Consider the following 27,408-nt stretch of genomic DNA (forward strand, 5'->3'; position numbering starts at 1 on the left):
CCCAGAAGAGCTCCCTGGGCCTCTGCAGACAACCCCTGGCCCTTCGCATCCAGGGTGGACCTGCAGATCCTGGAGAGCACGCATGCAGCCAGTTTGGTTCCTACCCATGGAGTGCCATCTTTGGGACACCTTTTGGCACTGACTCACTGCTAAGGAAGAAGCAAGGTGCGAGTCACCTGTCCCATAAAGTGTCCTGCTCACAGCGGTCACATGGCACCAGGCTCCTGTCCCATGACACATTCTGGGTACAACAACAGCATGACATGGCCACCTCTGCCACAAAACGCCTGGTTGCAGAGCTCACGTGGCTGGTCCACCCCCTCGCACGATGCCCCGTGCGGAGAGGAGCGGTGGCACGCAACCTGTGGGTGCTGTAGAGCGTTCCAGGCACAGCCAGCCATCAGCCCGTCCTGCCTGTCCCGATGGCTTCAATGCCACTAGTGTAATGAGCTGAGGGGTCTCAGGCACACCAGACCTTCACTGTGAAGGCTTCAGAGCTTGGTAACAGCTTGCAGAACCTGCTGCTTTGGTAACACACGGCTCTAACAAGACCTTGATTCCTGAAGAAAGGCCAGTTCTGCAAAGGCCTGTGCAGTTCTGTGCTGGCTGTGTGTACCTATTTTTATACCATTCTTACAGTCTAAAAAAACCTTTCAGAAATGTCCATGTTTAGAGGGACCCAGACCTGGCAAAGTAACTGACTCACTCCAGCCTCAGGGAAGTTACTTCACTCTCTGGATCATCTTCTCCACTTGAGTACTGAGAATGATCATGTGAAATTACCCAGCATACCTCCAACACAGCTGTAAAAAATTAATTAGCTGGTATTTAGCACTGGCTGTAAAAGCGGGAAGGTGTAGGCATTGTTGGAGAACCTCTGTAGCTGGGGAGGCCAGCTGGCAGTCCTGTAGGGGACTCAGGTGATTGTCACTCTTTGCGGAACAGCCTCATGGGTACGGTCATAAACAGGATGCAGGCACCTCTCTGCCCCCGCGCCCAAAGCCTGGACCATCAAAGCACCCCTTTGCCCCGGGACACCTGAACTCTCCACGGGCTTTGGCTTCCACCAGTCCAGGCTCCAGGTAACTACAGTGGCGCCAAACGGGTAAGCACAAAGCCACGCGGTGCCCACCTTACACCGTGGCCAGCAGCATGGGGTTGTTTCTCCCTGACCGTCTTGCCAGGGCCAGCATAGGCACGTGTCTAAGGGGATGTCCCCCGTGCTCAGCGTGCTGTCCATAGCCTTTGTAGGAGGCTGACTCAAAGGCAGAGCAGGGGAGAGATCTGGACCTTCTCATCTCAGGGAGTGAGCTGGCGTCTAAGGGAAGGTGCCAGCATTGCCACCTCCCAGTATCAGAGATCACAACTCTGCAGTGGTTTTGTGGCTCTTGCTGTTGAGCTGTCGAACGAGTCCAAAGCCATTTCTTTCACATGCTCATGTCTCCTGTGTCAGGTGTGAGGGGACGTGGCAGAATCAAGCTTTGCCGCACTGCAGGTCGGCCCTCACCCACTGTGCGGGGCTCAGGCTTCAAGGGCTGCATTTAGACCCTTTATCAGACCTTTGTTTTTTTAAGATGTTCAACCTCCAGCAGCTGCATTTTATCGGTGAGTACAGATGCTGGTAATCCCTTGCGCTATGTGCAATGTCCTCTGCATCTCAGCAGAAGCTCGGATTGGAGATCTGCCATGAGATAACGTTGCTTCCTATGGTTGGTATCTGGTGATCAAGTCTTGTCCAGAGCTAGCTTTTTGCTTTCATTTGTTGCTGCTGTATGACTTAGAAATCAGCTGAGGACTGCAAAGGTGAAAGCATTAGCAGATCACTGGAGCGGTATTTGTACTGCAGGCAGGGATTAGAGAAGAGGGCAGGCAAAAGACTACGGCTGTACCCTTGCCAATGGAAATGCATACGTGGTCATGCAATAGCGGAAGATTTCTAATGAACAAAATGCCAGCAGAAGCAGAGTGAATCTGCTTTGGACAAGATAAATCACAGGATGACAAAGCTTGGAGTACAAAAGCAAGATACTGTGTGTTTACTGCATTTTAGTTCCCCTTTTTTTATTACAGTAAGTCACATCAGTATAATGATAATTCGAGGAAGCTGGTCTGGAAAGCCAGTGGTGACAAGAGGAAGGCGTTGCATAGCTGAGAGTTGAGAGAGGACAGCTTTAGGCAGGGATCTCCAGACGGTCAGTTGTCACTGAGCAGTACAGCCACTGTGGGCTGGTGCCACCTCTTTCTGGGCACAGAAGCAAAGAAGGGTCCCAGGGCTGTCTGTGCCCAGCGGTGAGGAGGAGGGACTGCAGCACTCTGAAGAGCTGAAATATACTGGACAAGTATGAGAGGAATGAGCAGGCTCTCCCCAAGCTTTTAATGTCACAGATGGTCAGAGGTGGGGTAGCTGTGTGTCCATGGAAGAGGGCGAATGCATTAGGCACTGTGGGGCATCTCAGGTCAGACGTTCACAGCTAATGTCAAGAATTTGTAGGTACTACAGCTAAGGTGATGTGCTCCCTGGACCTCTCTGCAGGCCTTTCCAAAATCAGCAACCAGCAGGTGTTTTCATATCCCTGTTCACTCTGCCATCTTATGGACTGAGAAAGGGCGGGTCCCTTTTGGTCCAAGGACGAAAGCAAAGAGATGGTGTAAGACATATTGTGTTTTATTGTCTCTAATTGGATCATGAAGATTAGTAAATAGATATTAGATGTCACAAACAGAAGAAAATCAAACCTGGCAACATTCTTACTTCCTGGTTTAGAGGGATGAGTGCATGAAACAGGTTGAGGTTTCTGCACTGGTAAATGTCTTAAGACCTGTCACTATAACCTTAGAGACCCGCTGACCTGTGTGAAGGTCCCTCAAGGACAGAGAATGGATTTCTTCAGAGCAACATTAGTGATTGGGAACAATTGGCACTGGGTTTGCAAATTGATCCATTTTTATGTGTTTTTATTGGGTTTTGATATTGTCAAATAAGAGGTCAGATGAGGAATACAGTTTTCTTCACCGGCTACTGAAACTAAGTGTGCTGGGCTGCTCACTGCACCACGCTCTGGTTTCTCCCAGGCCACATGTTTGTTCTGGTGGGGAGGTGTGCATGTGTGTGTGTCCACAGGGCCAGGCAAAATGCAAGAGCCACAGTTCAGTACTTCCATTTGCCACTTTCTCACCGCCGTCTTTCTACTTTCATTCTGCCACTGCGAATATCTCTCTCATCTATGCCAAAAAACAGGCGTCCAGCCTAGATAGCAAGGACCTCTCTGCTGACATTGGTACTCCCGTGTGCCAGGATTCGTATGTTCTTCAAGGCAGGCAGGACCTTGCCTCATCAGTCTGAGAAAATTCTGCATTCCCACAGAGGATCAGAAACTCATCACCAACAGCTATTGCATGACACGGCTGTTGGTCATGCCAAGAAAGCCAGCAAGTGACACAGGAACTTTGTGTTACTTCTGCGTAACAAAGGTATGTAATAGATGGTGTCCGGATCGCTCTGCGGTAGAGAAAGAAGGAGAAAATTTCACCCACAGTTTTTGATTGCTTTTCAGATTGTATAAAAAGAAAGAAAAAAAGAAACTTTCAGGAAAATAGAGCTCAGGAACGCCCTGTAACCCACCGTTAATGTCTGCTCATAACAGCCCAGCATGTGGGTCTCCTGTTGAAGGAAATGGACTGGGGCAAGCCAGTGCTCTGCCCCACCAGCTGTTGATGTGCCCAGAGCCCATGGTCCTGGGGCTGAGCTGGGAGAATACTTTCCTCCCCACCCAAAGAAATCATGTGCATTTGGGAGGGTCTTCTCCATCATTTCACTATCAAAGCTTTCCCTCTTTTGTCCAGTCCGTGTTTTAACTGGTACTGGGTTCTTCCGCAGCTCTTTGCATCTAATGGGGCACCTTAAAAGCAGGAATAAACTAGACGTCACAGGCTGCCCCTCCTTGGGAGATGGATTGGTAACAGTGATACAGTCCTGCAGGTGGAGAAATGAAGGTACAAAACTGGTAATAAACTTGCTGACGTCACATGAGCAGAGCCCAGCAGCCCTGGCTCCTGTTCGCCCTCTCTTAATCTGCATTTCCACAACTTACAGCAGCCCAAGGACCGGCCACCGTGTCCTGCCTCACCCACTCCTTCCCTCACATGAGGTGCACCCTGCACGAAGCCAGTTCAGTGCACTAAGCTGGCAGAAAATGTATCCGTGTTGGTATTATCAGCACATTTAATGCTGAAGTGACTCAGGCAGGCTCAGTCGACAGCTGGCACTGGCATACAGGAGGGAGAGCGTGACGGCAAGTACCTGAAGGTGGCTTGGGCTGGGCTGCCCTTTGGAGCCGAGGTGGTTCCTGCTGCAGGCAGCACACGGGCTACTCTGGGCAACCGAGACGCCGAATCGGGCTCAGGCGCTGTTGTCTGATTTTTCTGAAGTAGGACACAGTGAGGACACCCCGAGTGCTCTGCGAGAGATATTCCTCCAAAGGGATTCAGGCCAGGCCTGACAGGCAACAATGATGTTAACAGCACGCTTGCTGTGCTATGCCACCTTTACACCATTGATCTCAAACTGCTTTGCAAGCATTAATCAAACTTTAGAGCATCTTTCTGAAGCGAGCGTTCCCCTTTCCACTAACTGCTTTACCCTACAGAAGAGGCAAGCAATTTGCCTAATGAAATGTGGCAGATTTGTCTTGGGACAGAAGGAAGAGCAAAGGTCTTCCAAATGCCCGTTCTGCAGTCTCTTTGCAAATCAGTCCTGGTCTCTTACAGAGCTGGAAGCAGTCTGCTGGATACTGCTCACAAGTGGTTTTTTTTTTTATTAAATGTAGCTATAAGTAGCTTTGGTCCTTTTATGTCCTTAATTAGCTCGAAAAATACTTTTTTTCCTTGGTTGCTTTCCTGAGTTCATAGGCTAACTAAACCCACAGGAGTCATGTGACTTGGATGAACACAAGAGAATATTGAAGTAATCGCTGAATAATAAAATGAATGTGCTGACAACGTGCAGAGTAGAAAATACGGGTTTCTCTTGTACCACCAGGATGGTTATCATCCCATGGATTAAGGTGCCGGAGAGCTTACACTGTCCCGTATCACTTGCAGTATTCATCCTGGAACTGGTAACTGCCTGACTGATCAACCTGAATTGTCATATTGTACTTTTTTTATTTTTTCCTGACAAATGCTGTCGCTACTACCTCGCTCCAGATCACAGCTGCAAATAAAAATACCCCAGAGAACAGATCTGTGCCCTGCTGTCCCCATCCTTTATTTCCCAAAGCACTAGGCGGGCAAATTTGCCCCGCCGTTTCCCTCTCTCCTCAGGCCTCCGAGGGAAGGCCTGGGCTCTCGGCAGAGCGGAGAGCAGCCCTGGGGCGGCGGGAGGCCGCGGGGGAGGCCGGTCCCCTGGGCTCCCGACGGGCGCGCTCGGCCGGGCCCCGGTCCCGCAGAAACTCCCGGTTGCAGCGGGAGGCCGCCGGGCCCCACAGCCGGTGCGGGGCGCGGCCCCACCACGGCCTCGGCCACCCAAGATGGCGGCCGGGAGCCCGCGGTCACGTGACTCCCGCGGCACCTCTCCCGTATTCCTACCCCCCCCCCCCCGCCGGCTGCCGGGCGGCGTGCTGACGTCAGGGACAGCGGGCGGGCCCCGTGACCGGAAGTTGTCGGAGGGAGGCGGAAGTGAAAGCGGGGAGGCGGTTGGGCCCATTAAAGCCGACCGAGGCGAGTGGGGGGCGGCAGCGAGTCTCGGGCGGGCGCCGCGGCACACGCACCAGGTGAGGCCGGGCGGGGCGACGTCGGCGGCGTCGTCGTCTCACGGCGGGGGGCGAGAGGGTGACGGCTCCACGCCGGCCGCGGGAGCCTCCGGGCGGGGCCCCTCCCTGCTGCCGGGGGGGAGTTGGGGGGGGGGGAGAGGAGGAGGCCGGGGCCCGCTCGGCGGGGGGGCGGCGAGGGCGGCGCTGCCTTCGTGCTCTTCGGGCGAGCTCTGCCGCCGGGGCCTGGCGTGCCGGGCAGGGGCGGCGGTTGCCCGCCCCCGTGGCGGGGTCGGGCGGCTGAGCTCCCCGCAGCCCCGCCGGGCCCGGCCCGCCGCTGCCCCTAGAACAATAGAGTGGGGTCGCCGCGGGAGGGGGGGGGCCCGCAAGGCTTTCTCGCGGCTGTTGCGGGAGCCGCCTCTCCGGAGGGGTGTGCAGAGGCCCGGCTGGCGCCTGCCGGGGCGCGGAGCGTATTGTCTGTGCCGGGTGCCGCTGCTGCGGCGTCCGCGGAGAGGGGCTCTGGGGCGGTGAAACGCGGCGCCGGGTGGTCGGGGGGTATCGCTTGTAAGACGGGCAGGCTGCCCTGGGAGCAATTAGCGCAACAAAACAGGCGGCTGAGGAGCCTGGCAGTTATTGCGAAAGTCGCTCTCGGCGTGTGTAAAGCCTGAGTCAGTTCCACGAAGTGTTAGAGTGGATGTTGGAAGTGCTTTTGACTCTGAGTGTATAATAAGGTAAATTAAATGATAGATATGTTATTAGTCTCCAGGTATATGTAGACTAATAAATATGGAAATACCTAATTGTTGGAATTAAGACAACTGTGCTGTGTTCCCTGTAAATAGATTATTTTAGTAGTGAAACAGCTGTAAAAACATTGTCTCCATCTGGAGTAAGATGGGTAACCTCAGCATCAAAATGAGTGTGTAACTCCAAACCCTTTGAGTCAAAGCTGGAGTTCTCAGTATGATCTCCCTGAAAACCATAAATACTTGCTGATAAGCAGAGCTCTTGTGATATCTCTGTATGAGGTTTTTAGTGTGTAAACTGAGAACTCATGACAGAACAAAGTTCTCCCAACTGTAAGCAAGCTGTTCTTTGTCTGACAGTTGCCAGTATGGAAGCTTTAAAGCTTCCAGTGCTTGCCACTGGCTGGCCAGCTGTGGCCTGTGCCCAGCACTCTGCATTTCTGTGTGGGAATCGGGGCTGGGGAAGCAGAGAGTTCTCATTTTAAGGGAATGGTATATAAGCAGCTGTGCCACAGCGTTTGGCTGGCCGTGATTTAAAGGCTTACTTACGGCTCTGCCATGTTTGTGGGCTATGGTGGTACCAGTAGTCTACGACAGCAGCTGCAGCCTTGCTGTGCTTCCAGTGGAGCCAGGCTACCGGAGCCAACGTACCCTGTTCTCTCAGTAGCTGTGTTTGAGGTTAAAGTGGGTGGAGTCATTTGAATATTCCCTGTTAAATAATCAGGGCTTCGTTGCTGTGCTTATTCAGGAAGAACAAGTATACTTGCCTCTTTTTTCCCCCCTCCCCCTTGTGACTTCCAACAGCTGACTGAACACATGACTTGCCCTCCATGAACTAATGAGTAGACCCACCATGCCTGGCCTGAGCCCTCAGAATCCAAAGCAGCTCTAATACTGTTACTTTCAAGTGCTGCCCCTTTTTTTTTTCTTGTGCTGTTATGTTAATGCTCTACTTCTGGTGTACAAAAGCTGTAAGATGGGGTTAATCTGACCCCTCAGTAAAGAAAACTGTTAAAATCTAATAGCTGTTTCTTGCTCTTGTAACCTTCATTGAGAAATATAACCAATAAGATGTGAGGCAGTAGCTACATTACACTTTCCTCTTCCCTGTGGTGTCATGCAGTGGTCCGTGTCCTCAGATACCCTACTAATAGTTCAACATGGCACGCTAAGAGTTGTACCTTAAAAGGCAAAGGTGCCAAGTTAAGAACTGGAGTAACTGTGTTGCAGAGACTACACTACAGGTATCCTTGCCCTCCTGCCAAAGCCAGTGAATCAAGCACTAGCACAGACGTGTTACAGCATTGATGAATATTTTCCAATTTCAGTTAAGTATACATGCTCTGCTGTAGGCTCTCCTCTGAAATCACCTAGGGAAGATACCACTTTGCTTCGTTTACTACCCAGAATGATTGCCTGAGGGCAAAAGGGCTAACAGATTCAATTTCTGCAGCACCTTCTTAAAGGTCCTGTTTGAAGACTCTTGTGTTGGAAGGTGATGTGAATTACCTGTCAGAGCAAATCTCTGGCAAAGCTTGTCCTTGAGGAAACATGACAATTACAATCAAACCATCTGTGCAAAACTATAAATAGCTTTGTCTCTAACATGTATAAGATTTTGGTCTGACTTCTCTGTGAAAATGAGACTAGTTTATGCAGAACTTAACATTTGGCTGTAAACAAAATTGCTTGTGCTTGATTAGGGTGCATTTTTAAATGCTGCATTGTGAGATAGGTGTCTGGCAAGCTCTGGCTTGGGAATAAGGGCTATGGAATAGGGCACTTGCTTATTTGCATTCTCTAAAACTGGTGGATGTGTGGGCTCACAGATGCTTACTGGTAGCTGTCCCCGCTGTTATAATATAGCGTTTTTTTAGTAATTGAAGTAAACTGAGCATTTGATAAACAAGTAGAGAACCCTTACCTTGCATGCTCCCAGTGTTCCCTAATGTCTTCTGGGCTTCTCTTTGGCTATGACCTGAACTGTTCTTAAGCCCTTGTAACTAGGGCCTGATGGACTAAGATTCCCTTGCAGAACTGTGGAGTAATTTAGAGCTTGTTGGCTTGGTGGAAGGGGGTCCACATAGACCTTACCTAAATGCTGAACTTGGCTGGGCACTAGCATGCTTGCATGCTGCTTGTTTGACAGCAATCCTGCATCCTTCAGGTGTTGAAGTATTTTGTCCTTGCATAGCATTGTTTTGCTAATTGCAGTTTAATTGCCTGGTGAGTTGGAGTTCAGCTGGCTTCCCTCTGCAGCTTCCTAAAATGATCCCTTGTAGCTGCTGTATAACAGTCTGCCTTCAGACATAGTTAAGTTGTGACAGTAGATTGTGAGGATAAAGGGGTCACTTTCTGCAGTGATGCTCCAAACATGAGCTGTGCATCTCAAAACTGAATTAGGTATGGGTAATTAATTGAATGACAACAGTGGATATACCATTTTCAGTTCTGCAATTAGGTGCTCTATTGAAGAGCATATTTCCCTTTAAATGCACCTTGAATAAAACTTCTAAATGAGTGTCCAAGGTCAGTGACTCCACATGTGCTGTTCAGAAATAGCAGGCAGTGAGGGGATACCCCTCTATCACATGGTGGCTCTCTGGCTTCCAGTGTGCTTGTTGCTGTAGGACTGTTCGCGGGGATGCAGTGCTCGAACCCGGTGTGCTGCTGCATTTTCTGCTTGGTGGAGATCTGCCGTGGTGATGTCATTGTTGCTGTTAGCGCTGTTCCTGCGAGACTGCTCCTCCTCTCCAGTGCCAGCAATGAGCGCTCCGTCCATGGGGGAAGCTGTGTCAACACTGCTGCTGCTAACTCACGGTCAGTGACGGGGAGGGAAGCAAGCTTGTCAGGGCCACTGGAGTGTGGTGACTTACAGGTCATCTCAAATAGCCTTGACTTCTCTTGCATGGAAACCTATTCTTGAGGCCATGGCTGTTTTCACAGGGCAGTAAAACTTCAGGAGGGATGCGCTGCCTTTCAGGTGGGATTGGAGTGTAAACTTGTGGCACAGATTCCCATTGGTATAATTTAAAGGCACTTGATGTACTGAGTGACTTGCTATTGCCTCTCCATAACTACTTAAAATGCCAGCTTAAGGTGACTAATTGTACCTAACTGTACTTGCATGAGTTTCAAGCAGAAATTACTAAATGAAATTGGGTAGATCTTTATATTGTCAATTAAGAAAACAATATTTTTTCTGGAGTCTGTCCTATATCACTGTTACACTATAACTTTGGTCACCTGGCAGACAAGCTGGACTAGTGAAGTCATGGACAAAAGTGAAGGCAGGCAGCTGGAACTGCCTTCAGAGGCTAGCTGGCTGGAGCACCTGGGCCTTGGTTGCTGCAGCTGCCAGTGTATCTAATGAGTCTGTGCTGAACCCCTGATCTCTCTCCAGCTGGGAAGTAGCATCCTCTTCAAAGTAACGTGCTCAGTGCTTGTCTCCCTCAAGTGGGCTGAGTCACTTGGCCTTGTAGCTCTCTTCCTCTTGACTCCCAGACATGGATAATGATATCTGAAGTCCGAACTGGCACAGTGGTAACAGCATCTCAGGCATGAGCAGTGAGATGGCTGTAACTGAGGCATGCTTGGGCCTGATCTCCCCCCCCTTAATGAGAAGATGTAGCTTACCAGCACTGCTCTCAATCTCACTGTGCAAGTTACCTCAGTGAGAATTTTTTTTTGTCTTTTGTGGAGCTTCATGGAGAGAATAGCTGAGCTGGTAAAATATTGATGCAGGATCATTGCAAGAGGTATGAGGGTATGAAGTAGGAATCTGAAATAGGAATCTGAAACTAAATGTCAACAGTAGGAATTCCTTGCTAGGCACTGACTCAGCTGTTATGGCAAGCTACCTGTTACACTCCCATCCTAGGACTGAAATACTTGTCCTTCCTGCTCTGCAAACTACATTAGCGTAGTAAGAGGTATTGAGTGTGTGTAGTGTCAGGAATTCTGCTCGCAGATCCAGGTTTAGTTCTTCGATTGCAACCTATCCCTAGAGGAAGCCTTCTCTCTAGAAGACTCGTTGCTGAGAACAGGACCTCCTGGAACAGATGTACAGGACTAAGGTTTTTGCCATTAGTGTTGGTCTTGTAATTCTTTACATCTACTTGTCTGACAATAGGATCTTCCATCAGTATTTGTCCTATCGCTTCTATCAAGCTCCTGATGCTGAAGGAGAGACAATATTTGCTCTCAGATCTGCATCTCGGGTGTAAGCTACGAGGTCCGGCAGGCCTCCTGAGGGCCAGTATTTGACTTGAAGGACTGAACCTTAGTCAGAGTCTGCCTTCAGTCACTTGTTTCCTGCCAGCCTCTAGGAACTGGTGGAAGCTAACAGCCAGGAGTAGATAAACAAGGCTTGTTTACTGCTGACAAGGTCTAAGATCCATACTTTGCTTACCACTGCAAAGGTTATCAAACACCTCTTATTTGTGATTCTAAAAGTGAAAGTATGACAGGAATGTGTGAAACCTTAGGAAGCTGTAGACAAAACTGGAGTACTTGAAAAATACTGTCAGATACAGTAAAGGTGTAATAACTTACTGTTTCTTGGTGGCCTGCCTAATGCAATATTTTGAATTGGTCAGCCTTATCTTCTGGACATGAAGATTAAAACGCAGCTGCCCCTGGCGCTGTGCTTGATGTATTTAAAGTAATGGGGGAATCGTGTTCAGTGAGATGGCCTGACGTGAGAACCGTGCTGGGCTGTTGGTATTCATATAGGGGCTACTGGAACTGTTGGTTGTCTCTGCTGGTTGGGTGGCTGTGTGCCAGAAGGCTGACAGACAAGGCTGTATAAGCCAGGCTGTATGGGCATTATAGCTATGCTCCAGTTAGTCTCATTAAGACTTGTCTTGCTTGCTTTGGCAGCTCTCCACCAAGGAGACTGTTCTGGTAGAGGCATGGCAACATGGAAGCTATACTGGTACAGCTGAAATGCTTTGCGTAGGCAAGGTCCTTAGTCAAGACACATGGCTGGTTGCCTAGTGTCTCCCAGCAGCCAGCAATGTGCTCAACTCTCCTCCCACATCCTGAGATTGTCTCCCCCAGGGCAGAATAGGGGAAGTTGAGCTTGCTCTGATAAAGGGGGAGGGGTGTTAAAGCAAGCATGCCTGTTCTTGTAACACCTTGATCCTTGGGGAAAATCAGCTGGCAACTACCTAAAATCCTGTAGGATTTACAGGGGAACTGCTTCCTGGCATTTAGATGCACAGTAATACTGATTTGTGAATGACATTGTAACTGGAACCTCCAGAAGAAGGGTAGCTGAAGATCTTCAAACACTTGCTGTTGGCTTGTTAGGGCTCTGTTAGGCCCCATTCCTGGCAGAAAGATGTCCTGTGGTATAAGGGCCCTTCAGCTGCTGGAGGAACTGGTGTACTAAAACTTCATGACTGGAGACATCCAGTGAAGCTTCTGCGTATGGCTTTCTCAGAGTTGTCTTCCTATAACCTGAAGACTACCACTTCATGGTAGCAGCCATGGCTTTCTGTCTGGGAATCTCTATGTTGATACTGTGTGGTGTCAGCTCTAAAAGGGCCCTGCCGCACTCCTGCGCGCAGCTGCAGTCTCCAGATACTTGCTGCCTGCTGTGGAGATGATGGTGATCATCCTCAGGTTACTAAGGAGCTAAGTGATCCATCTGGGATGGCTGTCCAGCCCAGCTGGCTGCGGTGCTGGGGATGCTTCCTGCACTCCCTTCCCTCTCTCCCTTTGGCGCAGGGCATTTATCACCTGGAAGAGCCTGCATGTGCTGCTATAATCTTGGGCTAAGCAGCAGTCTGGGCGAAGTAGTGTTCCTGCAGACAGCTAGAAATGACCTCCAGACCTTTCCCACTGCTCCTAAGTAAGCTGGTAGTCTGACTAAACATGCAGAGACACATCTGCCTTGGTACTGTAAGCAGATGCGTTTCCGTGCTTGTTTTGCTCCCACATTCAAGCTCTGTAGTCAGATCAGCAGGATATCTCCTCAAGAGAACATGGTGCTGTAATATCTAAAGTGGTAGAGATCCATTTCTAAGCTTTATGCCTTCCTGGATGTGGGGGTGGGGGCTAGTGCTACCTAGTTAGGACTTTTCTAGTGTAGAGTCACAATTCGTGATGGCAGCTTTAGAGCAAGAAACTTGTTTGGTTCCACACTTAGTATTTAAACAATTGTGCGGGCATAAAACAGCTCTGATCTGGAGAAGTGCCGGGAGGTGTAACAGGGCTGTGAATCACTGAGGCTTGGACTGGAGAACTTGGCTTTGAGAACTTGGGCTTTGAGCCTGACTGATCATGTGCATCAGTGCCTCGCAGGAATGCAGTGCTCTCCAAATCTCAGCGCTTGAGGCCCTGACGGAGCCACAGCTGAGCTGAGACCTCGGGCAGGACAGACCCTTTCTCACATGCAAGTCCTGTGATTCCACTGCAGACATGGCTCCTACCAGTGGCATGGCTTCTGCCCTCCCTGTGTCATCTGGACTCTCTGGCAAATGGGCCACTGCCGTATCCTCTTGGGAGGAGCTCTCTGAGCCCTTGCCCACAGCAGGGATGTGCCCTGGAGCCTCCAGCTGGGGATTGAGCCTGTGTCTGAGGCAAGCTTAAACCTTACTGCAATTGAAAGGAGAGCCTTCCCAGCACTGGCTCTTGCTCTTTGCTTGATCACACGGAGAGCCTATTCTGCTCACAACCGTTCCAAAGCTTTTGCTTTCCACCTGGGTTTCCTATACGTTTCCCTAAGCTGCTGTTGCTCTGTCATTCTCTCTGTTTAGCACTGAGCTGTCTTAAGAGCATGTTATCCAGGAACAGGATGCAACAGAGTATGTTTGTGGGCCTGGTGTCATCTCCATCTGGTACCTAGCTCGCAGACCAGGTCAGTTGGCTGTTGGCACCATGTCACACCGGTTTGGTGCTTACATTGAAACAGCCAATGAACTGAGCTCAAAGCTGTGTGGCTGAGCTGTAGCTGGCTGCTGCTGGCTGGTTCCTGAGCTTTGGTTGGTCCTAGAGCAGCTCCTCCAGCACTGGAGGCTGCAACTCCACCCTCAAAATGAGATGGAAACTTACTGCAGACAGCTGTAGTCTAAAAAGCAAATTCCTCTGGGATACTGAAACATGTTTTAAGATTCTATTTTGATCTGAGCCATGTCAGTGTGCTAGCAAGCATCTAAAGCTTGTTCTTCAAGAAGGTGAAGCTTTTGGCTTAGAAATCTCAGGTGGGGATGGGGGACGCCGGACAGCATAACTACACCTGACAACTTGCAATATGTTTTGCACAATGTATCAAAAATTAATTTGTAGCTGAGGCTCCCAGCTCCCTGAGCAGAGGTAATTCCTGCCTCGGAGGGCTGGCTGGGAAAGGCACCAACTGGACAGAAGCCTGTTCTTGGTGAAACTGCAGTAAGTAGCAGACAGCCTACTGTTCCACCTGAGGGGGGAATGATGAGCTGTGCTTGAGCTCTTGGCTGGGTACCAGCGAGAGGGAATGTGTTGCTTAGAACAGCAACATAAACGTGTGAGGAGGAAGGAGGTGGAAAGCAGTTTTGAGATGCTACTGATACAGCAGCAGCTAGAGTGCACCATTCTGTGAAGCTGTCACAGGAATACCTTGCCAGCTGCTTTTGGTGTGGGCTTCACTTTGACTGATTCTTTGTGGTGCATCTGTGATGCCTGAAAACACCTTTAAAGCACCTCTGACTGTAGGAGCCCGTTGCCCTAAAAAGCAACCCATTTACAGAGAGCAGTTCTTGCAAGTTCTCAACCTGAATGGCAGGATGTTCCCATTTTGGTTTTTAGGCACAAAGCCAGCACATGTCCCCATTAAATGTGAGTCTTTCCTAGAAGGGATCTTCCAGGTAGCTGGGGAAGCTGAACTACTAGTAGACCCATCATGGGAGTGGAAGAGGGTACTGTCCTGCTTGTGCAGCTCTTGTCAGTGCAAGACTCAACTTGCTGTTAAAACTTCATGTGCTTCTGTAGCATTTCTCAGTGTGAGGATGCTAGGCATTTGGTTCATTTGTAGAGCACTCAGGTTTGGTAAGGAAAATATGCAGGCTCTGTAGCAGTCAAAAAAAAAAAAAAACAAACAAAAAAACCCCAATAAACAAAGGTAGGCTTATTTCTAGTTTTTTCCTTAAAGACAGCTTGGCACCTCTTAAGCCATGTTTGTATGAAAGTAGGAGCCCTTGCTGATTGTCCTCTGCTAGCGCTCAGCTTTTTCCCAGCTGAAGGGACAGGGCTTCTGCTCTGCGCGTGAGCTGTTGTGTCACTCGAGAGTGCAAGTGAGAGATGTTAAAGGTTGATATCTCCTTGTCTCAGGTAGGTGTTCATGTTGAATTGCTCAGGCTGTCTCTTGTAGCTTTGCATTAGCAGGCACCTTGTTAGCAATGTCAGTGTGACCAGGTAGTTGGAACCAAGCTGTTGTTTCTAAATTGTGTTGGTAAAACTTGTTCAGCTCCCCCTTGAGCTCTTGCTGCAGTTGGAGATTGAGGCTTCACTACAAAGGGTGTCTGGACCACTTGGGCACTCTGCAAGTGGGAGCTGTGACCCTGATCAACTACTGGCAATCGCAGGCTATCTGCTTTTCCTCAGGATGAGGCCTTGCACTTCTAGGGTAGCTGAATTGGAAAAAATTCATGTGTCTACTCAGTCTCAGCTAAGCTTGGCTTGATAAATCATGGCAGGGTACAATGTGACTATGGGGCAAGTGATACGTGCCAGTCAGTTGGTGTGCTTGATCCTGTAAGAACAGGATAAACATCCAGTGAGCTTCTCATTTCAGTGGCTGGAGGTCGAAGCAGGCGTAAGCCCCTGGGGTGCCAAACATGCTAGGGAACTTGCTGCTTCTGGGAAGGAACTGGTTCAGTCTGACTGAGCTGGTCCTGAATCATTCTTCAGGCTTCAGTTTCCTTGAAGAAATGCAGAACTGGGGGGGGGCAATAAAAATAGCTCTTTGGTGTAGTACAGAGACTTAATGCTTTGCAGCTTCCCCCATGTGAACAAACAGTGAGCAGAGGTGGTGTTTCTGTGTTGGAAATGCACTTAGCTGCATTTCAGGCAACTTTTCCTCTTTTCAGGACAGAAGGTTCTTCCAGTGTTGAAGTGTGGCTGTCTTCTGCTCAGTTGGTCACTGTGGTGAGCCCACTGCAGTGTGTGGTATCCCCTAATCGAGTACTGGTCTATCCAGATTGGCTTTCTCATGGTTTGGTGCTTTTGCTAAAGGTCCTGTGAAGTGAATGCTCTGCTTATCAGCCACAGCACCTGGAACAGACCTGCAGTGCTTCAGGTTCAAAGGTGCCTTTTTCTGGCATAGCTACTTACTCTTGTGCTGCCTGCTGGGATGGGGGAGCAGAACTAGGTATTCGTAAGTGTTGCAGTGAGTTTAGCTCCACTTGATGCGTGCTAACCTACCGCTTTGTGCCTTGTCAGCATAGTGTTAAATGTCCCTGGCAAAGCACACAAGGTGAGAGGTGCAGTCCAACAGTCGTGCTTCAGCGTTCAGCTGGTTTCTAGCAGGAGGTGTATATGGCAAGCTGATAGATGTAGGAGCAGAGAACTCCTGGTCCAATGTCCCAGTTCTAGCCTCTGTATAAATATGCTTTGGTTCTTGGTTAGGATTGTGACTTGAGCTGTTCAACAGCAAAGCTGCAGCAATAGGGACTGCTTCAGCAGCCTGTCAGCAATTGCAAAACTGATATAGGTATGATGCTGCTTAGGGAGCTGTTGTCCTCCGTGGCGGTGAGATCCTCCCCCCAAGGCTAGCTACTTTCACACTAAAACTGTCCACGAGCAACTTAACAGGGTGTTCCTATCGTGAGGCCTACTTCTCTTAAAGAATAGCTAATCTAAAATCTAGTGGGCCATTAATGCAAGCTCCTACTGTTCTTTGCTCGTACCAACCTAATTAATATTAAAATGCCTGCATTGTGACTTGACACATGCGAGCATCTCTAAGGAATCCTTAACCATCCATTTCTGCTTTGAGTTAAAACAGCTGTCTTAATATAGCAAGTGAAAGGACAGTTGTAATGTACTCTGAAGCAACAAGGCAAGCCTAATTAATTTGGCGTAGGCTTTGTCTGCTCTTGCATCCGAGGAGCTGTAGCACTACAGAGCTTCATAGGACAGTTTTTGACTCTTCCGTTCAGACCAGCTAAGCCAGCAACACTTGCAGATCAATGTTAGGGGTTCTCCTTTGCTGCTCCAGCAGGCCAGCCTCACAAAGGTAATAACACTACTGTGGGAGAGAGCATGCGATACTAGGCTTAATTTCATGAGGGTAAACATACTGTTAATCACTCCTTTGCTGAGAGGGATAGGCATTAAAAACTGAGTGGAAGGACTCTTCTCCTGTATTAGAGGCAGATGTGTCATTCATTTTGCACCAGTTAAGCCAGAAAGAGGAATGATGCTGACTGGTCTCCTGACTGATGGGAAGATTCTGGTGGCTCCTGAGCAGGGCTAGCTGGGTGTGCTGGTAGACCATGTTCTCAGCAGTCATGCAGGTGACCTCACTCCAGGAGACTTCACACAGTGTTAGACAGAACTGATGTCTTGGATAAAATCTTAACAAACAGGTTTTTCTTCATGATATCTCTGAAAAAGGAAGTGTTTGCTCAGAAATGCTCCTGGGACTGGATGCGAGCCCTATGTGAGCTCGTACACTGCCATCTTAAGGGCTTATGTGACTCTTACAGGATGCTGCCCTAGAGTAATTATACAAGTATCATAAAGCAAAACAAGCTGCAAAATAGTCTTAGACTTGGATACCACTGGCTCAGCACCATCACAGTTTAGATCTCAACTCAAGCTGAGCTTGGTCTTTGCAAGTGCATGGGGGAAACCCTGCACAGCCTACATCTCAGCTTAGCTCAGTAATTTAATGTTTCTTGCAGGTGTGACTGGAGAGCTCATGTGAGCCAGCTACTCCTTCAGGTATTCAAACCTGCTTTGTCTGTGAACTAAAGCTATGTTCCTCTTGGTCTTCCTTAGTTGGGTTTTGTACTAGCAAGGTTCACCAGAAACGAGATCTGTGTAGGTCAGAGCATGTGTGTGGGCTCCCTTTCTGGGACACAGGGCAGTAATAAACCTGTTCAATACCATGTCATGTTAGAAACAGCCTGTGTTAACAAGGGAATAATTGTAAATTGCCTCTGACTTCAGGCAAGCAAATCTTGGAGTACTGTACCTGGACAGGGTTGGTTGGTTGCACCTTGTTTTACTGACACAGCAAATGGCACACTGTGACCAGGATCGGCTGAGGTATTTCTGAGCTTATTTGAACTGCAATGTGTGGAAGTGTCCTCTGCCATGAAGATGTTATATTTGCTGTTGGCTTAGTGTGAGCTGAAGTCTCCAAAATCATTTGTGGTACTAAGGAGGCTGCAGTAAAAGCTTTGCTTACAGGACCTTGAGAGCACTGGTGTCTTTTACTTCCAGTACCTCAGCTTGTTAAAGACACTGTGGCTGGAAGCAAACATTGGAGGAGGCATGGTATCCTGTCCTTGGAGTAGTTTGAGTCTTTGGGTTGCTTCATAAGAAACCCCAGTTAAGATAAGGGTGATGTCTTCAATCTGTCTAGACTGAGGATCTCGCTAGGACCTCAGATGTCAGTTTAGCACAAACAGCTGCTTTAAAGCTGGAGCTGCTGTTGGAGAGCTGCTCAGCCACACAGAACATGGTAAGGATAAGGGAAGTAGCAAAGTGGTGCTGCAGAGACCAACTTCATGCTACTTAAATGTAGAGGGGTTTGCTCCTGTAGGAAGGCTCCAGGAGACCAAACACTGGCACTTCCTCCAAGACCTGGTGATGTGGTCTCCTCTCCAAAGGCAAGGTCTCTTCTTGTAGTGGTCAAGGAATAACATCTGTGATTCTGTGAAGTGTTGGTCTGTTTATACCTGTAATGAGAAGATTAATAAGAGGCCCTAGTCCATCAACTGACTGGGCTTCAAAGCAGCATTGATCAAGCCTAGTAGAACAGGGTTGGGAAGCTCTGGGCAGTGGCCACTGCTGGCCCCCAGCAGGACTGGAGTTCTTCCCTGTTTCATGGCTCAAGCACTAGTCTGAGGCAGCTCCTGCTGTGCTGTGGCTCATATCCGCTGTGTCACCTGGGATGGGAGCTGTCTCACCTGACCGGTGTTCATGAGGCAGTCATGGCCCTTAACAGGACAGGTAGCCTGTCGGCTATGACAAAAAGGCAGTGTCAGGTCTGACTCAGACTTCCTTCCCATGGCTGCAGGTGCCTGCTCAGCTGAGCTGCTTCTGAGGTAATGAGACTTGACAGAGCAGTTCCCCTCCCTGCAGAGTGGGACTTCAGGCTGTGTTGATCTTGGGTGCTAAGCATCCAGTGATTTAGTGTTGTGATTTAGGGCTCTGCAAATCCCTCCCTGAGCATGAGAACTAATGCCAGCTTGTCCAAAGCTGCTTTAAATACCAGGAAGGAGTAAGCTGCATCAGCCAGTGGCAAGCGATACTGAAAACTCTCGGAGCAAAATAGAAGCAGTACTTGCTGCGTCCTGGCACAGTTACTTCAGGGTGAGTTGTCTTCCTGTGTCCTAAGGAAAACAGGTGACTCTCACACTGGACTTGAACCTATACAGATGTTTTTCATGACAGTTCAGTGTACACAGCTGTCTTTAAGCTGTTTCAAAGCTCTGCTTACTTTCTGCTTGCTCCATCTGGGCTGATTGTGCTGCAGAAGTCTCTGGCTTGACTAGCACAAGTGTCACTTGTGCCATGTGCTTTGAAAACACAGGAGGTGCAGCCTGCTTGAAGGAGCTTATATGGCCTGCTCTCCCCATGGCTATTGAGATGAGAGTGTGGATCTTGGCAAGAGCAGCAGCAGGACTGAATGTTGTGGTTGTTGACAACTTTCAGCTGGCTGTATCTTGGCTAGTATAGCTGGGCTGCCAGGTGGACTGTTGAGCAATGCAGTCCAGCACAGACAGCCTTGGAAAGGAGAGGTGTTTACACTTGGAGAGACTGTCCTGTGCAGGCTCCCAGGCATCTGTTAAGACTAGTCTGAGGACAGCATGAGCTTTATGGGTGGCCTGTCACTGGTGTTCACTCAACAGCCTCTGGCTGTTATTTCAACAGTGTTTCCCATCTAGATGGATCACTAGATGCATGAGGTGGGTGCAGTCCAACCAGGTGTAGCTGTAAGTGCACCACTATGTATAGCAGCAGTGGGAGGGCTGCTTCAGCTGCAGCAGCACTTGCTGATGGCAGAGTCTGAAAGACTGCATGTCTTCTAACACTCAAACCTTGAGATGATTAAGACCTTTTGTAACTGGACTCTGCATCTAGTAAGAGGTTCCAACAGCTTGGAGTGTGTTACCTCCTGTGGTAGTGGGATGAAGTAGGTTGTGGCTATCTAGTGCTTAGATTGTTGCATATCCCAGGAGATGCATAGGACTGAGCTGTTCAGAAGATGCATATATCCGTGGTGTAGAAGTGAAGGGCTCCTTCGCTGTGAAAGTGAGGAATAGCTCCTGAAGAGTAGGAGTTGTGTGGTGCAATGAATGTGGTGTAGCAGGATGGGAGTATTAGGGTAACTGAGGGTTTAATACATGAACCCTGTTGTCAAGTTTCTTTGAACTCAGGTAGCACAACGATAATCATCATCTGGCTCATTTTGCTGTACAGAACCTGCAGGACTCCTCAGGGGAGCCAAGGAGTCCTTGTGTTGTGGACCAGGTCAGTACCAAACCAGGGTCTGTGATCTGATCAAGCCTGAGCACCTAGGAATGGTTTGTTCCATCCCTTCACTGGAGGTTGGGAGAAGGGCTTCATGGTGGGAAGGACATGTTTAACCACTAATAGCAAGACTTCATATTTGTTCTCACTGTGCTAAAGCACATCCAGAAACATACTCAGGCCTGCTGCAGCTGTTGCACTTCCAGCTTCTTCACTAACTAATCTGAAGGAGAACTTGAGGAGCAAGTAAGGGTGTGGATCTCTGAGCTCAACTCTCACTCTTGCTAATTGGATGGACCATTAGTGGCCCATTCAGAGCCACCTGCCTATAAAGTGGACTGGAGTCATAGCAGGATGCAACTGAACAAACAACTCGTCTAACAGACCAACAGACTGAGTGTTGAGGTTTGTCGCTGTAGCCTTACGTGCCCTTCCACCGAAGGTGAGGTGGCAGTAGTTAGCTTCATACACTCTCAGCACAGCCGTGGAGTCTGGTAGCAGTTTGCCAAGTAGTTCAGCTGTTCATCTGGCCTGTGTGGTTATGTTGCGACCGCTTCAACCACAGCGTATCCTTGGGACTTAACACTTTCACAAAGCACAGCTGCTAGAGAAAGCTGTCGCTTCTCCAAGCTGAATCTGAAAGGGGGAGGAAGACCAATTTTTTTTTGTGTTGGGAAACTACTGAACAGCATAACAATGCTTGAGTGTGGCATTAGAGGCATCTCTGCTTGCATCTCTGCTCACATCTCACTTAGGTTAATTCTTACACATGCTACTACTGTGTTGGGTGTTGATAAACTTTACTGCACTGCTTTAAGTGAGGCTAAGGGAAGATGGCCTGGGCTGATGTACCCACAAAATGGCCTGGAAGTGGGGTCCAAAGCAGACTTGGTAAAGGACAAGTCTTGGTTCATCTACCTGTTGGTATTAAGTTGCCACTACTGGTCTGATGTGGCCCTGCGGATGAAATGGTTAAACACCTGGTTAGTGCTTAAGTGTAGCCTTGAATTGAAGGAGTCTGGTTTCAGGAGTACTGGGCCCTGCTGGTTGCTGGCTCCTTGCTAGGAGTCAGGTTTCTCAGCTCCAGACTTGCTGATGTCTGCCTTGAGGAATGACATGCTAATGGTGTCTGATGGGATTGTTCCTCTTCTTTTCTAGTGTAAAAGATGACTTCTAGGAAGAAAGTGTTACTGAAAGTCATCATCCTTGGAGACTCTGGGTAAGTGGAGGAGCTTTTAAGCTGCCAGTATGCATCTCACTGGAGCAGCGCTCTTGACTAGTGGGAGACTGGATGCACTGTAAGAAACCAGCAGTGCCAGGAGCAGAGATGTTACAGCGCCAGATAGTTGTGTTTACCTTATAGCTTTAAGAACTATTCACCACCCTCTGTCCTAAATGTGTCCCCACAGTTGAAGACCTTGAAGTCCTGCCACAATATTAAACTGGGGAAATGCAGACTACTCCAGTAGCAGAACTGGATAGCCTTTCTGCAAGGAGGGCATGCGGTATCGAAATGAGCGTTTCACTTAAATAAAAAAATAAATAATGAACACCCCAAAACCACTACTAAGCAATCTTAGGTGACTTCTTAAAACTCTGCCGCTGTCAGACGTAGTTCATATGGAGCCATCTGCTTAGCTTCTGTCTGATCCGGGTAGAGCCGGCCCCTTGGAGTGAAAGGCTTTGCTCTGTGCTGTTGAGCAAGGAGCCTGCTCTGCTGTTGCAGGCTACTTGCTGTGCAGGCTGTAACCTGACTCCTGTGACATAAGGCTTATTTATACCACTGTGCCCAGCAAGCTGTTGATCAGGGAGTGTTTCTCAGCCACAGGGAGGGCATGTGAGCCTCTAAGCTGGCTCTCTGGGGAGGATCTCTGCCTGTGGGTGTCTAGCAGGTGTGTATGTGAGCTGTTGCCAGCTGAGATTGTTCTTCAGTCTCCTCCTCTGCAGAGGCTGAAGGCATCTGGTGGGTTTCTCTGGAGCACTTCATCTTCTTCCAGAATTGCCCTCCTGATCATAGTGATGCATATTCCTTACCAAGGATCAGATTATTGATGGGGAAACAAGGTTTCTCAAGACTAATCTTTTGTATCATTAGGTAGCTAATGCTCTTACTCAGCATGTTGCCTCAGCATCCATTGCTGTAAAAGCCCCTGCTTGCAGAGGTGAGTGCATTTTTCCCTGGTTGAAAGGCCAGGAGGCTATGGTGGAAGGCAAAGGGCACAGGGATGTTCTGTTCAGGATGGCTAATTCAAACACTGTTGTAGAAACAGCCTACCAAGTCTTTTTTGTCTTTCTGTACAGGGTGGGAAAGACATCGCTCATGAACCAGTATGTGAACAAGAAATTCAGTAACCAGTACAAGGCTACGATAGGCGCAGACTTCCTGACAAAAGAGGTCATGGTGGATGACAGGCTAGTGACAATGCAGGTAAGGAGTAACTCTGCTGCGAGGGGCCTGGCTGCCTAGACCACGCTTGTGTGGAAGTGTCTGCTCCAGTGTAGTCCAGAGTGGTGTGGGGGTCAATGTACTAGGTGTGAATCTGGTTTGTACTGAACTGCTCTTGGCCATAGGTGCTGCTGGGCTTCCCTGCAAATCTGTATGTGGGCTGAACAAGGGAAGGCAAAGATCAGTGTGGGCTCAGCTGAGACCAGCATTTGGTACTGTCAGTAATCTAGATCTTGGTAGAAAGATGCATTTCCCTAGAGTTCAGGAAGGGGCTGGGAAAGGACTCAGTTGGGTCAGCTACTTGTGCTGCCCTGAGTCCTGTAGGTATAGTGTTAACCTGCCAGACTGCATCTGTCTCTAGTATCTGAAGCTTTCATCTCTCCGTGGTGAGACTGACTGCAAGGCAGTGAAAGCCCTGTTGCAGTCATCAGAGCAGAGTGTTCGGACTGTGCTGGTACCCCAGTGCAGCCAAGCACTGCAGGCAGGTCACCTGCTGACTCTGAACTTAGGGTCCAGCTTGCCCAGAACATGGATATGTCCCTTGCTGAGGCTGAACACAAGAGTTAACTACCTTTAGAAAGCTGTTTCTGGTCCTTGATGCTTAGTGCCTACAGAAATTACCAAGCCTCCAGGTGCTCGGCTCAGGCTACCTGGGGGCTATAGATGCCTGGTGAGGAATTTTGAAATGAATGCCCTAATTATGGACTGACTATGTCAGAGTAGAGCTGGTTTATCTGCCCTGTCTTTTGCTCCAGATATGGGATACAGCAGGACAAGAACGATTTCAGTCTCTGGGAGTTGCCTTCTACAGGGGAGCAGACTGCTGCGTGCTGGTGTTTGATGTCACGGCCCCCAACACATTCAAAACCCTAGACAGCTGGAGGGACGAATTCCTCATTCAGGCCAGTCCAAGGGATCCTGAGAACTTTCCTTTTGTTGTGCTGGGAAACAAGATTGACCTAGAAAACAGACAAGTGAGTACTGGGACTTGCTAACCCCCTCTTAGGAAACTGCTGGAGTGGGAGGCCTTGTAGGAGCGCGGGAGGGTGATGTGAGAAACAGGAGTGGGAGGTGCCTGAGTGCAGCTCGGCTGTTGGTGTGCCACTGGGGGAGAGTTTCTCCTGCCTGGAGGGGTCAGATGCCTGTGCACAGCATGCTCCTGCCCACTGGTGGAAGGATTGCAGCAGCTCCCGGGGTAGATGCAAGCAGAGGAGCTAACTCTCCTCCTGAATTGCTGAGAAACTCCAGTGGGAGCAAGTCCCTGCTCTGCAGATGCCCAAGCAGTCTGTGTCCTGTGGTCTCATCTTCCTTGGGCATGGTGCTCCTTGCCCTGGGGCCGAGTGTAGCCGGTGGTGGGCAGCAGTCTGCTGTGCTCTGTATCAAGGCTGTAGTTCTGATGAAGTCGGAACTGCTGTCTTAGCTCAGGCTAGATACGAGGGGTCTCTGGCTTTGCCCTGGAAACAAAACCCCCTTCCTGCATGGCTGGAGGTGGTGATGCTGCTCTCTGTCCACCCAGGTCACCACAAAACGGGCGCAAGCCTGGTGCTACAGTAAAAACAACATCCCCTACTTTGAAACCAGTGCCAAGGAGGCCATTAATGTGGAACAAGCTTTCCAGACAATTGCACGAAACGCACTTAAACAGGTAAGGAGGGGGCTGGTGGGTGCCCTGTGCTGGTCCTGCCCGACAAGCTTGGTTGCTGCTGGCAGCCTTGGCCCCTCCAACAGCCTGCTCCAGCTGAGAATGGCTCCTTGCATGCTGGGAGCTGTCTGTAGAGCTGTGGCACTAACTCCTCTCTTCTCTCCCGCTAGGAAACCGAAGTGGAGCTTTACAATGAATTCCCTGAACCCATCAAACTAGACAAGAATGACCGAGTGAAGGCTTCTGCAGAGAGCTGCAGCTGCTGAGGGGAGAGGGAGGGGTTGAGCACAGTCCTTCACAAACAAATATCACACTTAGGCCTTCAAACACACAGCCCCTCTTCTGTGTTTAAAACAAAATTAAAAAAAAATCTCCATCTCCAGCTGCCAAAATCCACCCATCTCCCACGAGCATCTGAGAGTCCCGCACCTCAGAGCTCACGTCCCCACACCATCCACATCACATGTCATGGTAACAGACCTTTCTCTTAGTTTAAAATGGAAACTTAGGTATCTTTGGAACTGAATCTAATTCCAGGTGTCCAATGGAGAGAAACTGTTTACAGGTAATCTGTGTAACAAGTTACATACATTTTTAACTGTCTGGTGTTCTCCCCTGTGAAGGCTGCAACTGGAAAGGCTGATTACCCATAGTTCATTGCAAGCTCAGCACTCAGTCCGACTAGGTTGAGTTTTGTATGTATCTCTGTTAATGCTTGTTACTTTTAACTAATCAGATCTTTTTACAGTATCCATGTATTATGTAATGCTTCTTTAGGAAAAATCTTATAGTACATGTTAATATATGCAACCAATTAAAAATGTATAAATTAGTGTAAAATTCCTGAATTACATGTTCAAGTACTGAAACACAGATTGTGTAGAAAGTGAGGAGGACACTTGTGAACTGCAGCGTGCTAGCAACACAGAGTCCAGATAGAGGCAGTATTCTGTACAGTAGAGATGAACTGTGTAAGCCTTCTTGTTCTGAGGCCAGAAAGGCTTCATCTTCTGGAAAATCTGTCTGGCTTCCTTGTATCTAAATTCTCAGATTTGCATAACAGCATTGATATGCACACTGGATTATTGGATTTAAAATTAAATACAGCTATGAAATGACCTGATTTGTTCACCTGCCCTACTGCTTAACTCCTAACATCCTGGAGCAAGTGTGAGAAGAAGCCAGAGCTGAGGTGTCCCAGTGGCTCTTTGCTGTGGAAGGAGCTCCTCTCCCACCTGGGCTGTGGTAGCTGTTTCTCAATGAGTGACCTGGACTATGAATCTTCCCTTTCTTCTTACTGACTGCTAATCTGGATTTTTGGTATGGAAAAACTTGGCAATCTAGTCCTTTTCCTCTCTTCCTTTCTTCCTGGTATTTGTTCTTGCGTTTGTAGCTTGCTTAAATGGAGCCCTTCTACCTGTTTTCCAGAGGTCTACATTCTAGTACGTAGGCTGAGCTCTTATGTAAAGAGACAAACATGATGCCAATAAACTTAACAAGAACAAACCTTCTTGTTTACTCCTGTTTCTGACTCTCTTTTTTTTTCCCCCCTTCACTAACATGCTTTCTTTCCTCTGTCTAGCCACCATTTTAGCAAGCCAGTACCTTCTAGTTGAAGGATGTTTGTGCTTCCTCCTTACTATAAAGATTTCCAATTCTAGAGTGGTTTCCAAGAGTGGGTTGAGCAGGCCCTGCTTGCTTGGCTGACCCAAGACTGTAGCAGGGCAGCTACCCTTCTGCTTGTCTTGAAGCTGCCTGTGGCAGCAGGCACAGAGCTGGGTCTGACTGCTCTGAGCACAGTCCTTCAGCCTGTCCTGGGCACGTGCAGACCTGGTACAGCAGAGGGGAGAGGAGGGCAGTGCTCTTGGAGCTCTTGCTACCCCCTTCTGGGAGGGTTGGTTAGAAGGGCAGGCAGACCCTTCCCAGCTCACCAGTTAGTTGCTTCAGCTGGAGGAGAAGCAAGGCTGGCCTAGGGTACTTCAGAGCGAGCTAAAGACCTTTCCTTGGTCCAGCCTAGGCAAGGTTAAGCCTTTAATTTCTAGATGCTGGGCAAGACCCTCTACTTGCAGTTGGCATGGCTGAGCTCACTGTTCCTGTGCCTACAGGAAGCTGGAAAACAAAGTATAGAGAAATGAGGCCAGTTATTTCAAGAGCCACCTAGCAGTCTTTGTGCTCTATATCCTATTTTACAGCTTTGTCCTATCACACTTTTCTCTCACTTGACTGGGCTTTTGCTGTCCAATTTCAAATAACTACTCTGCAATAGCAATGTGTCCTGGTGGGACGATTTTCCTGTCTATATCTTTTTGAAGGACTCAGACCTTCTGCTCATCTCTGTTTAAAGCATCTCTCTCCACTTGTTTTCTGTAGATACAGTTCTAGGGTGGAGAGAGCCAAGCTGGGGGAGGGGGGAGCAATAACCCTACAGTGATGGTTTGGGGGAAGGGGATGGTCCCACCTCTGCACCAGCCTCCTGCTGCTATGGCCTTGGGTGGTGGAGCTGAGGCTGGAAGGGCTGCACGGTACAGCTGTGGATGAGCCTGAAGAGATGCTGTGTTTAACAAATAAATAAAATCATCAGATAAACTGGCAGTGACACAAGGCAAAGGGCGAGCGCTCCACAGCAGGTAGGACAGCTGTAGAGCTCCTTGCCACAGGATGTTATGGATGCTAAAGGGGGGGGGGGGGGGGGAGGATTCCATTTACTACCTAAAACCCAATGTTTTGCAGGTGGGGAGATATATATATATGCACACAAGTTTACAAGAAACAGTGCAAGAGGCAACGGTGTGGGAGTCAGTGTCCTGCTCTTACCCTGGGGGCTGATGCTGATGGTGTCCCAGATCAGGGCTGCTGTTCCTGCAAGAACTGCTCATAGTCACTGTGGTCTGGAGAAGCTGGCTGGACCGACTGTCCCTGCAGGGTACAAGTGCACTTAAAACCACTGTTCAAAACCACTCGTAGCATCAGTGAAGCCTCTTAGCTTTTACTTCCGTGCTGGCCTTGCCTGATGAGGTGCAGGTGCGATGAAGATGGGTGCAGGGGCGACTTGTTGCTGGGCAGACGGCAGAGGAAACCTGGCCCTGGAAGAGGCTGGGGTGCTCAGCTGATGCACCAAGGCAGCCGCGCTCGGGGCTGGTT

The 27,408-nt window shown here is 49.1% G+C and overlaps 1 protein-coding gene across 2 annotated transcripts; it reads left to right on the forward strand.

Moving 5' to 3' along the window:
- Positions 1-5,647: 5,647 nt before the first annotated feature.
- On the forward strand, positions 5,648-25,785 carry RAB7A (RAB7A, member RAS oncogene family). 2 transcript variants are annotated; one of them, XM_075432879.1, is made up of 6 exons: positions 5,648-5,771; positions 21,338-21,398; positions 22,481-22,607; positions 23,381-23,599; positions 24,142-24,270; positions 24,438-25,785. In XM_075432879.1, the coding sequence occupies exons 2-6, from the start codon at positions 21,346-21,348 to the stop codon at positions 24,531-24,533; spliced, it is 624 nt and encodes a 207-aa protein (XP_075288994.1). In that variant the 5' UTR covers positions 5,648-5,771; positions 21,338-21,345; the 3' UTR covers positions 24,534-25,785. The 2 variants fall into 2 exon arrangements, with proteins under 2 accessions (XP_075288994.1, XP_075288995.1); XM_075432880.1 differs by lacking the exon at positions 5,648-5,771 and adding an exon at positions 9,224-9,313.
- Positions 25,786-27,408: the final 1,623 nt, after the last annotated feature.

The sequence above is a fragment of the Opisthocomus hoazin genome, chromosome 11 (assembly GCF_030867145.1).
Source record: "Opisthocomus hoazin isolate bOpiHoa1 chromosome 11, bOpiHoa1.hap1, whole genome shotgun sequence".
NCBI lineage: Eukaryota > Metazoa > Chordata > Aves > Opisthocomiformes > Opisthocomidae > Opisthocomus > Opisthocomus hoazin.